Source organism: Condylostylus longicornis, unplaced genomic scaffold, assembly GCF_029603195.1.
Source record: "Condylostylus longicornis isolate FDR11 unplaced genomic scaffold, ASM2960319v2 ptg000027l, whole genome shotgun sequence".
NCBI lineage: Eukaryota > Metazoa > Arthropoda > Insecta > Diptera > Dolichopodidae > Condylostylus > Condylostylus longicornis.
The window spans coordinates 939,050-955,145 of NW_026577996.1; the positions used below are offsets into that span (position 1 = coordinate 939,050).

Here is a 16,096-nt window from a genome sequence, read left to right on the forward strand (position 1 = left end):
AATGAGATGGCGGATCGTCTTGCGAGGGTTGGGGCTGGCGGGGGTGCTGACGTGGTAGACGCGTCTTCATAGATGGTGAGTGTAGGAGTAGAAGCGGGGTCTTATGGGCGGAGGCTCACACGCGTAGGGTGACCAAGACAATGTGGCCTATCAGGGACGAAAGGAGGACGAGGATGCTGTTGAGATATAATAAGGCTGATCTCAGCACACTGGTTGGGGTCCTGACGGGGCATTGCCTTCTGGGGAAAATGGCCAGCAGGCTTGGGATTGCTATGACGGATGTATGTCGTGGGTGTCGGAATGTGGCGGAGGTGGAGGATGTAGAGCATGTCCTCTGTGCCTGTCGGTTTCTGAGGTGGAAGAGAAGGCGTGTCTTGGGGGCTTATTTTTACGATAACCTGGGGGACCTTTCCGAGATGTCTCTTGCGCGGCTTTTGGTCTTCGCCAGGGCGGTTGGTTGGTTTGGATAGGGGGGTCTTGTGTCGAGCTGCGTGGGGGTTGTTGGGTGTTTTATGAGGGTTGCCAGTGGGCCTTTTTCTGTTGGCCTAGAGTATGGGCCTAGAGTATGCGCGGGTGTACCGGTGGAGCCCCCCCTCTTACTACTAGTACTACTAAGGCGAAAACATAAATGTTATGATAACAAAATGTATATTTAAGTGGCATGCAAGTGTATTTCAACTGAATACCAAAATAATGTGAATGTTTTTAATAATTTTCTGCTTGTCAAAAAAATTGTTCTTTTCTTAGAATTGCATATTAAAAAATAATTTTTATCATATACTTACTATTTTCTGCAAGTTTTTGTACAAAAATGTTTTTTTTTTTATTCATGAATTAAAGTATATTTGAAATTTAGGAACAAGAAAGAATGAAAAGTGTTAATGAAAAATTCTCAAAATTAAGAAAATTTAACAGTATAAAAAAGGAAGAGATTAGAAATATAAAAAAGATTTCCTGAACTTAACTAGATTTAAGATTCTGGAATTATGTCAAAAATTTTTACATATCTGAAAAATTAAAAAAAAAATTTATGTCAAAACATAAGAATCGTTACGTCAATCAAAGTTTTGGAATTATTAAAAAAAATTTATGGAAATTTTAGGTTTATTAAATATTTTTCAAAAAATATGTAATTGTTTATTATAGTTTTATGTAAGACAAATTGTAAATATTTTTTAGAACGTAATTTTTTAGTAGAGCCACAAAATTGAAACATGCGTTGCTGTAGCAAGTTGAACATTCAATTTGATATTTGAAATGTCAACACAAACTATTTCTAATAATTTTCAAGTGTGTAGGTAAATAAAGGATTTTCGAGTTATAAAACAAAATTTTTTTAATTCGATTCTGAAAAAGTTTAATCCAGTTTAAAAATAAATTTCTGTGTCAAATTTTAAAACTTTCTGCTTCATTATACTTAAAAAATTTAAAGTAAGCCGCAATTTATTTTTATTTAATTTTATGTGTAGTGTATAGGTGTAAATTGATTTTTGGTTCAATGTAAATTAGAACTTTAAAAAATTTTATAAAATTTTGGAATTTAAAATTTTTATTTGTGAATTTCGCAAGATCTACGAATGAAAATTAAAAATATTTCTTTAACATGTACTAAATATTTAAATGTATTGGTTTAAATTGTACTAAAAATTATAAAAAATTTTACGCATCAGTCACTTTTGTTGGTTTCATAAAAATAAAATGAAGAAATTCAATAGATTATCAAAGGTAAAATTATATTAAATATTTTGTGTTTAAATTTATAAGCCGATCAAAATGTCTTAAGTTATTTGGCTGATTGAATTTTTTCTCAACTGTAATTTTAAGTATCTAAGAATTATTTTTTATATTTATTTACTAACATCTGGGAGCAAGTCCTGACAGCAAGTATCTTTATCATTGGTTGCGGTTCAGTATGGAATAATTTTAGTTAAAAATTCTATTTTTGTAGCAATCTTGGGACAAAACTGTCCAATAGGGAAAATTAATAATTTAAAAATTAAATGGCAGGAAAATATTGAGAGATTTTTAAAACGGCGGGACACGATTTCAAGGTTTCGGATTTCTGCAAATCCCATCAAATCGGCAACACTAATATATTTTTGTACGATCAAATTTGTTAAATAATGGTGGAATAAAAATAAAGTTCGGGTTGCGTCTTCTTGCTGAATTTGTTAATCTGACCTTGCTATAACAACAATTTCAACGACTTTCAATCAATTTTTATAAGGATTATTCAGTTATTGTATAATATTATTTAAATGAAATTTTACAAGTGATGTTTACCTACAAATAAACAGGAAATAATTTTGAATTTATACGAAATTTGCAAAATTACATTTTCGGAATTTTTTGTGTGGGAATATTTGGTTGAGTTAGTTAGTGTTATTTTTTTTTTTTTACATTCGTTTCCATTTTTTTATTCTATTTTTTAAAAAAGGCAAAATTCTTAAGTTTTTGAAAAATCTTTGTTTTTTCATTTTCCTTAAATTTCATTTTTTAATATTTGCAATTTGGTGTTGTTGTTTTTCTATGTACTACAGCATATATGTATATAAAATAAAATATTTAAAAAAATATATTTAAAAAGGAGTACATATATTAAAAAAAAATTTTTATAAAAATCAAATTACCTCTTCATATATGAAAGTATCGATTTCTTCCAATGGTCTACCATACATATTTTCGGGAAATGGTTCAAATTTTTTTGGTAGAACATCACCATCTTCAACGGTGACTTTTTGACGTGGGTGAAATCCATATTCACGGACAAGTTGTATATGACGATTTTCATGTTTAATTTGTGATTTTTGGGTGTATTCCACAACTTGTTGTTTGGCAACTACTGCAAAAACAATGAGAAAGAAGAAGAAGAATAAAATAAATTGTATTAAAAGGAAAATATAAATACTTGTTAACAAAAATTAATAATTTGGTATAAGATAAGTTCATTGTTTTGAAAATTTAGAAATCAATAAGGTAACTGACTAAACTAATTTATCTAAGAATTTCTATGGTCAGAGGCTTTTGTTGAACCAACATCCGTTACCAGAGGCATTACATTCACACAGAGGATAGTTTTTTTTTTTGTAAACAAGATTTATTATAGAATTAACAGTATAGTTTTATCGCAAACTCTTCGCCGTTTGACGAACGGCGGAGCTCTCGATGGCAGCCGCGGTTGATCTGCTCAGCTTTGTGAAGGGATTTGAATATATTCAGCGGAAAGAAATGTGTCGTGGAGAAATGCCGATAGGCCTTTTATTGGTCTAGTGCTGGGTGAAAGCGTTGAGGGAACTTAACGAAACCTAAATAACGGCGATTCCGCAACAAGTATAATGTGTAATACATTTTTTGGTTGAACCAGTATTGGTTCGGATTATGGAGGAATGTATTAAGCATATTGAGATAAAAATTTTAAAGAAAAGTTAACTCCGAGCGATGGCACTTAGTTTTAGAATTAGAAGTTTTGAATGTGCTTCGTCTAAATCCGCCGTGGTCGCAGAGTTAAAATTACTGGCAACATTTTACTGTATAAAAGATTAATTAGAATTAAAGTTCAGTATATTTTAATGACTGGAAGAAAATCAGTTTTTTATCTAAATTCAAATCTTTCAGTTTTATTTTTTTTTTGTTTCATAATAATTATTTTCCGGTTTCTTAATTTTTTTTTGTATAATTTTCATTGTTGAAGGAAAATTTCCATTTTAATGCTTGCCATTCTTAATGCAATGAAAATTTTGGAAACAAAAATTACAGTTTTGTCCTTCTTTCGTTTTTAAGTTATATTAAAATTGTTTGCTTGTTTTGCCACCGAACTAATGATATTTTAAATTGATTTTTAGAAGGTTCTTGCAAAAAAAAAATAAAATTTTTAAATCGATAAATGAAACATTTTTGAATCACATACACAATTTATTTACACAAAGTTTGAATAACAATAAAAGGGAAAAGGCATTAAGGAAAATTGTTTTTAAAATCAAAGAGCATTGGAAGAGTTTAATTTTGTTGTGTAGGAAGTAGAGAATTCATTTTTTGAATTAAAAATGTTTTTGTTTTCTTTTATAACTCAAATTATAAGAATGGTTAAGGACTACATAGGTACATGAAATAATCTTGTCCATTATTATTTTGGTTATGTTAAGATAAAGAAAATTAAATTTTATAAAATATTTATAAAAACAAATAACTGAAAGAAAAATAAACATAATCTGAAATTATGTGTAAATATTTTTTAAATTTTAAAGATTGACCAAAAATTGTTATACGAAAGTAAAACAAAAGAGCATGCTATTAGCAAAAAATTCATAAGACCTTAAGGGTATTGTTGAGTATATTCTTCTGTTAGCTTTTGGATATAGGTTTTAAGGATTGTTTATGAATACTGTTCTTCAAATGTTAGGTAAATATTTGATCATGTAGATGTTAATTCATGCATGAGTGGGTACGCTTTTAAATTACAATTACATTGGATTTATAAGCATAATAATTTTATGTCCTACAACTGCCTAAAATTAGAATCTTAAAGCAACTACATTTCTCCCCAGAATGAGGACCTTTGTATCAGGTACGTGATATTTTTTTTTTTGATTAAAAATGAGAAGCCGAAAATGATACACGTTCTCGTTTAAGCACAGTAGTTTATTTTTGTTTCCGCGTTATTGCTTGTTACAGTAGAAATATAAGAGCTTGGCACGTAATTGTCAAAGTCGTCAAACTGTTAGTGGTCAGAGAAGTCTTTGAAAAGTTAGACCTTATTCTCTTAAGATTCACAAAAGTTTATTTTGAAATTTATCTTTCAGCATTTAAATTGTTAGGTTATAATTTTAATGTCAAATCCAATGGCAAAACTACTTTTATAGAAATTTACTATGTATTGCTGTGTAAAAGTTGTTGCGATATGTAAATAAAATTTATTCCTAACTCTTGTTTGATCGAAATTAGTTTTATTTTAAAATTTGTTTTTTACTATTAATGAATGTTTCATGAAAATCTATGTATATAAAAGGGATACTTTTTTGTTAAAGTAAATACATTTCGAGGTCATGGATTATGCTAACCTATATGTAAATTCAACATATTTTAAGTGTAATTAAAATTACATCACATAATTTCCCAAATGGCAACATTACGTTTCTCAAACGTTAAATACATGATTATAATTTTACATGTATGTATGCGTGTGAATTACTGCTGTCCTTTTCATATAACATATACGTTACTACATTTTGTATATATAAAGTTTATGTCATTTATTCAAACTCAAAGTACATTTATTTGATCGCTTATTTTCACCCGCAAATACTATTCACCTGACTATTTTGATGTCACGTTTTATGGAAACTTGTTATTTTTAAAATACTTAATTTTTTTATTATTTCAGAAAATTATGGAACGGAGGACATGCCGGCTTATTGTGAGAGATGGGGGTAAGTAAATGTGGCGCTTCAGTCGATTCAGATTACATTTTTGTTGGCCTGGAGTTGCTTGCTGCAATTTTTAAATTGGCATCGGCAATCAGAATAACGCTAATTGGACATGCGGGCAACGAGGTTGCCGATGGACTGACGCGAAATGGATCTGATTTTAACTCTAAACTGCTGCCGTCTTTCTGTGGCCTTTGCTGCTTGGAAATGCGATATTTACTGGCGTATCACAAAAGGGTTTCGCTATGCGCAAATGTTTCTTTCATTCAGGCTCACACATTTTTTGCAACTGCTCGCTACTGGCTGTTCCATGTCGTAATTGTTTTACATGGGGCTTCCTGAGTGTTTGAGAATTGCTGTTTAATTCCCTTGGGGGTATCTCCAATATTATATGCGGGAGCGTGGAAACATTACAATAAGTGGCAAGTAAGGTGACTAAGATTACTTGTTTCAAACGTGGAATGGAAAATGTGAGGTATTGTATATAAAAATTGATCAAAAAAAAATTAGTGTTAGTAAAAGTGAATGATTTCGAAACTGATTTAGAAAAAATTCCAAAACGAGATGAATAACAAGTCTGGACAAATGAGTGTGTGTGTGTTATAAAATATAACAAACATTGAAATTTTTTCATCAAGGATAAAGATTTTCATTAGTGATGAGGAAATGTTTTTTTTTTCTGATTTTCAATTTTTGTACACTTTCTCTTGTGTATTTTCAGTATTTTATCTTGCACTTCCAGTCATTTGAATCTCATAATACTCAAAATTAAGAAAAAATAAAAAAAAAGGAAAAAATTAAAAAAAATGTAGGAAAATATTGTATAGAAAAATCATTCATGCTTCTGTACTTAATAGATTAGTTTCAAGGTTGCCAGTATTTATGAAAGCCTCAACAAATTAAACTAAACTTATAACTTCTGTATTTCTGGTTGTATTTGTGGTTACACAATGTACATACGAACTCTTTCCTGTCAACTCATTCGCAATAATGCAGTGTAGATTTCAGAGTTGTAGTGCAGAGTGTTGCCATGTGTTATTGCGATTATTTTGAGTGTTTCATATCCATAATGTATTTGAGCAGAACGCCAAAATTTCTGCAATTTTTTACAAGTACAATTTGTAAATACCCAATATGGTATCTTGATTGATAATTTCAAAAATATATAGCTTTTTGTTTCAATCATGTTTTAAATTTTAGATAATTTAAATTTTTAATGAATTTAACATTACTAATAATGGGATTAAAAGTAAACTAAATATAAAGATTCACTACAATCGTTTTTGCAATTGAACAAAACCCATGTAATTTAGGTTTGAGGGTAAGGCCCAGATAATTGATTAAAGTGCTAATGAAAAGAGGTATGATGAAAATTAAAGCTACTTTTTCATAAATCTTGTGTACGTTTGAATCAAACAAGAATGTACAAAATGTTCCATTATTTTCTTTGTTTATGTACTATAGCTGTTCTATCCTTGAATAGACCACAATTACTCCATTACTCCATTTTTTCGTAATTACCCTTCAATGTGTATTTATGATCAAATTCAATTATTTTTTCTTACAAAATTTTCTGAATTCTTTGGAAATTATTGTATTCTAAACGAAGCAATACCATGGCGATTTTTTAATATCTGACAATACAATAAATGAAAGCGGAATAGCTTTCAATTAAGTCATCGTGAATGAAGATAAAGAAAAGAGGAATATTTTTGATTTGGTTTCGAAATATTTCAAGTAAGATTAATGGTCATTTTCATAAATTTTTCTTTTTTGTCTTATTCTTCTTTAATTTTTTTCGAAAACATTGTTAAATTAAGTGTAAAATGAAAAGATTTCTATGTTTTGCACATGTAGTTGAAAGGTTTCTATGACATGAACATATCATTTTAAAAATTTCTCAATTTGTTAAACAAAAGACAAGAAGGAGCAATCAGTTTCAGAGGCAAGAGTGTTAATCATTAATCTTAAGTGTTCAAAAATAATTTCACTTGAAACATTATTATTAATTTTTTTATTTTTTGTTTATATCTATTCCGAAGTTATAAATAAGATTGTGAATGTGTCTAAAAGTAAAATTAAATTCTATGTTCAGATATTTTAGTTTTAAAGATATTAATAGAATTTTTTCATGGTTTCCGAATTCTGATTGTTTAAATACAAACACCTTTGGATGCCACACCAAATACGATTCGATTTCAAGACATACTTTAAAATTTAATAATATAAATATGTTTATAAAAATTAGTTTTTGAATGTTTTATTATGGAATTTATTGTACTAGATTCTATTACTGGCAAACACGCCTTCTGCAGTGGTGCTGCAACGGCTTAGAAAACGTTCAGATAACATAATCTGAAAATATTAAAAATCAGTACAAGACCTGACTATTGTTATGTAAAATTATGAAAAATATAAAATATTTTTAACGTAAATAAATAAAAAGTCTATTGGATACTTAAGAATATTGACAGCTATAAAAAAAAGTATTGATATAAAAATTTATTGCAGATTATAGAACCAAGGTGAGGATAATTTTGCTAGGGTAATTGTAAAACTATTGAAAAAACTTTTTTGTATTATAAAGAATATTTACTCTAGAACAAAAAATTAGTTAAAACTTTAATAAATGTCGAAGGATTTTCGGTTTCGATAATTATAGGAAAAGGGTAACTTTCGAAATTTGAAAAGCAAAGCTTAAACATAAGATTTAATTGAAATTTTTTTTTATTACACCTTTTTACATTAAAGATTTTTTTAAACTTAGAACAATTTTACAAAATACTTCCATTTTAATTTTCAAATTCTAATTTTAAAAACAAGAGCGTAAAAAAATTCTTAGTTAGTATATAGTGAGTGCCTTAAGGGAGAATTTTTAATAAAGTACCTACATAGCATGAAAAAACCCCGAAATTTTTACTTTTTCCATCCAAATCTTGCCACAATAATGAACGAGTGAGGTTTTACAATTGCAACATTCAACCACGAATTTAAAAAAAAAAATATTTTTATAACAATTTCTTGATTTTAACCGCGTTCTATCAAAAAAAAAAATAATTATTTTTAGAAAAAAATACCGTAAAAAGTAAACATAAAAGTCATTGAGTTCATAGTTATATGTACAAACTCTAAATAGTTTTTGTTTGCCTTTCATGCTCACACACTCGTAACATATTCATGCATGTAAAAAATTTACATATAAGTTTTGCACTAAACAAGCATACACAAACAATGTTTACATGTGTATGTGTGTACATAAGTATTTAAAACATTCATAAAATTACTATTGTCTTAAATAAAAATTCTAAAAAAAACCTTTATTTACTAGTAGAAGTTATGTATATAACAGTTTTTCAGAAGTTACAAACTTTTACTTTTTCTTCAAATAAAAATGAAAATATAAGCAGTCATTTATAGCACATCAATATACTCAATGACCGAAATAAGCCATGATCGCGAATTTTAATTTTAACACTATGTACTCGAGGTGTGGCAGAACAATCACACGCCATTGTGATCGTTCTGCCAAAAAGCCAAAATTTCATGAGTATAACACTGATGCTTTAAAGTGATGAAAATATATGTCAATGTACTTGTTTATGACTGCAAGAACTGTCATATTGCTCTCAATTTTCTTTCAAATCAAACATAAAAAAAAATTTATTTAATTGAAAGTGATTGAACTTTTGACAATTATAATTTGAAAGAAAGTAATATTGAAATTCTCTTATAAATATAATGAAAATATATAAAAATAATGTAAAGTTGTTTTCAGTTTAGGTAATATTTAATTTTAACAACTTTTTAACAAAGTTGTAAAGAAAAGTTTGAAACTAAACAGAAGACAAAAATTTAATATTTAAAAATTTAAATTTAAATTGTTCTAAACGTGACAAATGTATAAAAAACCATTCTTATAATGGAAAATATTATTAGTTTTGAATGATTTGTTAATTCAAACAGTTTACTTTAAGGGCATTGCATTATCGTAAATATTTAAGTAAATCATCAAGACTCATGTTAGTGTTCTTTAAAAAAACAGAGTCAACATAAAATTTATCCAAACACACATTTGCGTACACAACAACAGTTTTGCTTTTTTAATAATTCTTACAATCGCAATTATTGTGTATACCGAGGAAAATTTAGGAGAACAAAAAAAAAGAAACAAAACTAAACTATAACGATAAGAGAAAAAAAAAAACCCAGGTAATTTGCATGATGAAAAAAAACTTAACGTGACGAAAGCAATTACCATTCTGTTGGCCAGAATAGAAAATGAAAGAGCACTTTTAGAGAGAGGGAAACTAAAAAAAAATAACAACAATAAGAAGACAAAAGAAAAAAAACATTACGAATTTCCATACCAAGTTCGTTTTGCTTTATTACTGTGTTTTGTACACATAGTTTTATATACATACATACGTCGATATCTACAGGGTAATTCAGAAAGATTTGCCACGAAATGAACCATTTCGTGGTTAGATGATCAGAAATGGTAAAAACTTTTTTATCGGAAAGAATAATTAAAAACTTTTTTATCGGATCGGAACTTTTTTATCATGAGAAACTAGAATTTTGAGACAATTATTTACACCCAGGATAAATGCAACCTCCCTATCCAAGCTAGGGGAGATTTCTCCAACATATATACGGACTGGGCCAGGGCTAGGTTGATAATCAATATCTACAACGACTGGTTCTGAGCTAGGTTGATTCTTCCAACTCGTATTATAGTTTGATTCGAGCTAGTTGGATCCCTCTATATCACATGGACATATACATGGACTGGCCCAAAAAAAGGCCTATCCCAAAATATAAAACGATTGAATCCGAGCTGGGTGGATCCCTCTAACGTATATGGTGGATCCCGTTTTGGTGGATCCTTTTAAAATATAATAAAATTTGGTGCCTTATATTTTATTTTTCAAATTTGGTTGTTTTGAGCTTTACAACGGAAGTCGAGCTTTGAAGCTTTACCCAGTTTTGGTTTTTTGAACGATAATATTACTTTAAAGTATTGTTCTAATTGCTGAATCACCCTGAATATGTATATAAATACACGTATAACAGAAATACAAAATTAATGTGAAGCTTGTAAAAACAAATGGAATATGTTTGGATGTGTGCGCTTGGCAATGCATGAAGTACACTTAAAAAGGGACTTGAAAGGACTTTACCACATAAATATTCCCATATTTTATGGTGATTCTATATATATAATCACCACACATATAATATATGTATACGTCATATACATATTTACATATGGTATTTATAAGCAACATTGGTACTATATGGTACCTAGAAAGTAAAAAGTTGCAAGAGTGACAATGAAAGAAAAACAAAATACCAAAAAAGTGAACCTAAAAACAATAGTTAAAAATAAAATTAAAATTATAATGAATAAGAATGAGTCTACCAATTGCTATTAAACTCAACTTTAACTTTTGAATTCAGATTGCAGTGATACAGCTGAACTGTTACAAAGCTCGTCACAACCCGGATTATACTGTTAATTTACCTTTGTAAAGTTAATTAGGCAAATTGGTTTATTTCTTGTAGCAAATTTTTTTTGGATTGAAATGATTCAAAATTATAAAATTTACATATGCTCTTTTCGAAAACAAATTTGATTTTATGTCTCAATTTTGTGGAATGTCAAAGGGCTTTCATTACTCAATTTTAATTGTCGAATATTTCAAACTGACATTAGATATGCATTCAAATTTTGCCCCAAACGGTTATAATATCAAAATCGATTCATGCAGTACGATTAGAAACAATTACACGATTAAATTTTAATAATAGGAAATTGTGATTACAACAAAAAAATTTTAAAATTTGACCCTAAATGAAAAGTAAAATATCAATTTCAAGAATCTAGGCTTCAACTTATTGTCCCCAAACATGAAATTTAATTTGGCAAACACATTACAACCATGTCATTGTTAAACTAATTTTTAGAAATCAAAAAAGAACCAATTGGTAGACCTATTTTTTGTTTAAAGCATAAAACCAGCAACAACAAAAAAGAAAAACTTAAAATAATAGTTCGCGAACCAAAAAGTGGAAGAAAGGAAATTTAGAGAAGGATATAAGAATAATAGAAAAAGGGGAACAATGTAAACAAAATAAATAATAAAAAAACAAGAAAAAAGTGAAACAAACGAGTTATTTATAGTATGACTTCATATCACAACAGGACGAAATGATCCGCAATCAAAATTAAGTTTTTTTCTCTTTTGTTTAATTTTTTTTTATTTTTGTTTTTTTTTCCTTTTTTCTTTTTAATTTTCATTAATTAATTTAAAAAAATAAAAATTTTTTTTAATAAAACATTACTTGGGTTTTTTTCATTTTATTTTTATTTTGTTACTTTATTTTTGCGCAATGATACTGAAATATTGAATTAAAGTCTTAACCTAGTTAGTTGGTTGGCTAGTTAGTGTGGTTGGTTGATGGTTTTGTATAGAATTTGGAAAATTTCTACAAAAAAAAAAGAAAATAAATTTATTTTTCCGCTTTTTCTTTTGATTTAGAATGCGCTAAATGTTGTTAAAAATTTGTGTATATAAAATTTCTGTACATATGTATATGCAATGTTAGTGTACTCGTATGTACGTATTTACGTATATATTTATGGAATAAAAATAATTTAAATTTATAATAGTTTTTCAAGGAGATTTATAACTTTTATCTGATTAAATTCTAAAAAAAATATATGTAAAAATATTTTATGCATATATCAATTTATTTTTGTATATGTGTATGTACGTATGAGAACGTGCTCAGATATATATAGCGAAATATAGCGTAAAAGGCAAACGTTCTATTTAATATTTTGCCATAAAGTAATAAATATCTATAATAATTCTTTTTCATTATTATTTTTTTTAATTTTATTATTGTTATTATTATTATTGTGTCAAGGTATTTTAAAACAAATAGTTGATTCCCTCTTTTTTTCTGCGTACGCCAAAAGGACATCAGAAAAGATATTTTTCTTCTTTTTTTTTTTATTTTTTTTTTATTATTATCATGTTTCATAAAATTAATTTTTATTTTTAATTATCACGTTTTGATTGTATTATGATAATAATATTAATGTCAGTTAATTAAAAATGAAATTTAATTATTATATAACTAGGAGGAAAAAAAATTAAATTGGACATTACGAACTATGTGTTATCAACACGATATACAAACGTACACACGCTAATAAATATATATAGTGCATAAGGAGTTATATGCTGTTATAAAATTAGTTATTCGTAATAAAATTATTTTAGACAAATTATTTGAAAAGACAGTTTCCGCTGTTCCACCTAAGTACTTATACATCCAATAGGTTAAAATTCCAGTCGCCTACAACTGATCTGATTTTAACGAATTACTCGTCTTTTATTAACCTCACCTATTACTCTTAATAATTTGTGTTGTAACCACCTTCTAATATTTCTTTAGGATCATCAAATTGGGAACTTATTGGGAACTGCTCAGGAGAGATAAATTAAAATGGAAATTATAAATGAGCTGGCGTTGTATCCTACTACGGATTCTATAAACAAACATCTTACGTAATTAACCAAAATTTTATTCGAAGCCGTTTAAGTAATCAATTCCCCGGAAAATTGGGAAAAGTAATTTCTGGCCTGTCCAATTTACTCATGAATCAATTCAAATAATCCGCCGCAACACTTATCAGCCTCATGGCAAAAAAATAGGAATGTATTATAAGAGGCCACGGTTAATTCTGTTAACCATAAAATTAGCAATATTTTTAACCAATATGTATATAAAAACCAGCAAACTCAGGATTTCATAGATCAAGCAACCATGATCACAGTAGACAATTCAATAGATGATGTTAATTAAAGGGCTGTTTTGTCTTTCGATTTTATTTCAGTGAATGTAATTAAAAAACGTATTGCGACTTGTAAAACGTGGAAGTCGGTGGAATTAGACGACATCATACTAAAAAATCTAAACAACAAGGCACTTATACATTTTTGTAAAATTGTAAATGCATGCTTAAAAGTCAGACATTATCCCAATCAATGGAGAATTTCGACTATTATTTCTATTGCCAAAACTGGACAAAATAAAATCGATATATGCAGTAATATATAACCGATTAACTTACAGGGCTCCATGAATGAGATTTTCGAAAAATGCTTTAAATATAGAATTATGCAATTTCTTGACGAACAAAAATTATTTCTAAGAAGCAATTTGATTTTCGCTCAGAGTACTAGTTACTAAGTTTATAGACTGGTGAATATTTTAAAAAATAGCCTGAAAGATAGGGAATCTGCTTTTATGATTTCACTCGATGCTGAAGTTTTTATGTTAAAATCTTCAAATGGAAATCGGAAATGTGCAATATAACTGCTGGAGCTCTTCAGGGTTCCGTACTTTCACCACTGCTGTACAACATCTACATCTCTGATTTTCCGATGTTAATTGACTACGTAGTAGCATTATATGCTGATGACATGCTACGTTATTTGGTTCAAAGGATCGTATTATCATTAGCAATCACATAGAAAAGGCTTTTACGTTATTGTCTAAACCACTGTCATTTCATTTAAATTCCAATGTTTTTTTGACGCTAGCGTAATGGATTCCAGTTCTAATTACTACCACCAGTGACTGTCAATTTTCACATTTTTCTGTGATACTGTATTTTGTAAGAACAATTTTCAAAAATACATGTGGGATATAAGAGAATTTTATAGAATTTTTTAGAATAAGTCAATTCGAAAATCTTAATTCAAGTTTATTTAATTGCAGATTAGATTTTTTCAGATTCCATACACATCATTTGAATAATTTCATGATAATTAATGTATAAGAATTTTTCAAAACTTATTTATGGTATACGCACACATATGCATGTGTGCAGGTATACCAATCTAGACAAAATGTAATAAATATTGATTAACAGTAAATTTAATTGCTGATTTATTCATTTATTTACCCAAAAATACATTGGGAAAATTTAAAAGTAATTACTTTTATATTTTTACTTATAAATTTTGTAAATAAAATTTTATTGAATGTTGATTATAATATAAAAAAAATATCATAAATTAGTTTTAAAAATTTTTTTTTTTACAGAAAATTCATTTGCAAAATTACTTTTCCATTTATGAATTCATAACTGTATTATTACATTGTTGCAACTAATTTGAGTAATTGTGTAAAAAATACTGGGTATTAGTATTGAAAATTTTAAATCTCATGAGAGAAATTTTATTTTATTTGTATTTGGAAAAAAGCAATTTATTATACATAGCTACATACGAGTACGAGTACATATACAATTTTTTTTTTGTTTTCTTCACTGTCAGCTTATTGATTTATTTAATGCAGGGACAAAATTTTAATTAAATTTGGACTCCTGCGATAGGATTACAAAAATACATGACGGTAGAAAAGTTGGTACTGGATCAAATTTCATCTCATAATTTTTACAATTACAATATGAGAGTATAATATAATTTAATTTTAGTATAATAAATGTAATTATTTAATTGAAAATGTAGTTCATTAGTACAAGTTGTTTGTTTCTTATTAAAAAAATAATTTTTATTTCTTTTATTTTAATTATAAATTGTGTTTTGTATATAAAAAAAATATTTTTTAAGCAAACTGGCCACTTATTTACAAAATATCAGATGTGGAAAAATATCAAATGACAAAAGAATGTAATTAGTTCATTTCCAGGATACTTTTTATGAATAGAGAAGACAATAGAAAGGTGTAAAAGAAATGAAGAAAATTAAATAAGAATTGCCCCCGGAATCTAAATAAGGAAGTAAGGAATTCATTTTATATTCTCTTCCTTCATTTTATCCTCTTTACTGCTCCGTATTCTATTATCAAGTAAACAGGAAATATTCAAAAACGCAAATCTTTCCTTTGTATTGTTAACGACATGTTATTTTTAAAAAATTTTGAAACTTGTAAAGTAGTTCAGAAAACTTGTGTTAATTTTTTTTACTTTAAGTGTCATAGAAAATAGTGCCAGTCAATTCTTTGTTTTTACTTTATGTATTTGGTTGATAGTAAGTTGAGGAGGTCAATTTTGAATTAGTTGCAAAGTTAGCTAATTCTAAAAGTTTAAATGTTTTCAACAAATTCATTAAGTTTTAAATATTGAAATATAGAAATTTAATTGATAAAATTAAAGTAACTGTGGGTTATTTCAGCGATGCAAGAAATGTTAATTCCCATGTCAATTTATCAAATAAAATTATCTATAAACAACTATTGGAGAGTTTGGTCTACTAAGAGATATTTTACTTATTTGTGAACCCGTTATTCAAGGCATGAGCAGATATTCGTTTTTCGGTGGCTGTTTTATAAATTTTGTTGTAAGCGCAGGAATAAAAGGGAATATATGCAAGAAATTTAGTTGCCAGGGGAAAAAAGCAAGAACAATAGTGCGAATGAAAGCAGAACTGATATTGAAAATACGTTCATTCATAATTAATCTTATTAGTAATCATAAAAGCAGGTGGGGAGTGAAATTTATTAAAGTATGAGATTTTTGTTCAACAACTACTTGAAATTTTAAAACTTTTTATTTCACCTTATTCCGTTACATTTATACATACGTTTTACAAATGAAAAACCAATATAAAATGATGTTTTATACTTCTTGA

At 27.7% G+C, this 16,096-nt stretch overlaps 1 protein-coding gene across 11 annotated transcripts in view; it reads right to left on the reverse strand.

Annotated features, from left to right (window-relative positions):
- LOC129607313 (sodium channel protein 60E) overlaps positions 1 to 16,096 on the reverse strand; it is a 184,128-nt gene that overhangs the window by 134,095 nt on the left and 33,937 nt on the right. For all 11 annotated transcript variants that reach the window (XM_055518228.1, XM_055518227.1, XM_055518229.1 and 8 more), the window contains exon 2: positions 2,631 to 2,842. In XM_055518228.1, the coding sequence (XP_055374203.1) occupies positions 2,631 to 2,842 (212 nt within the window). The remainder of the gene's footprint in view (positions 1 to 2,630; positions 2,843 to 16,096) is intronic.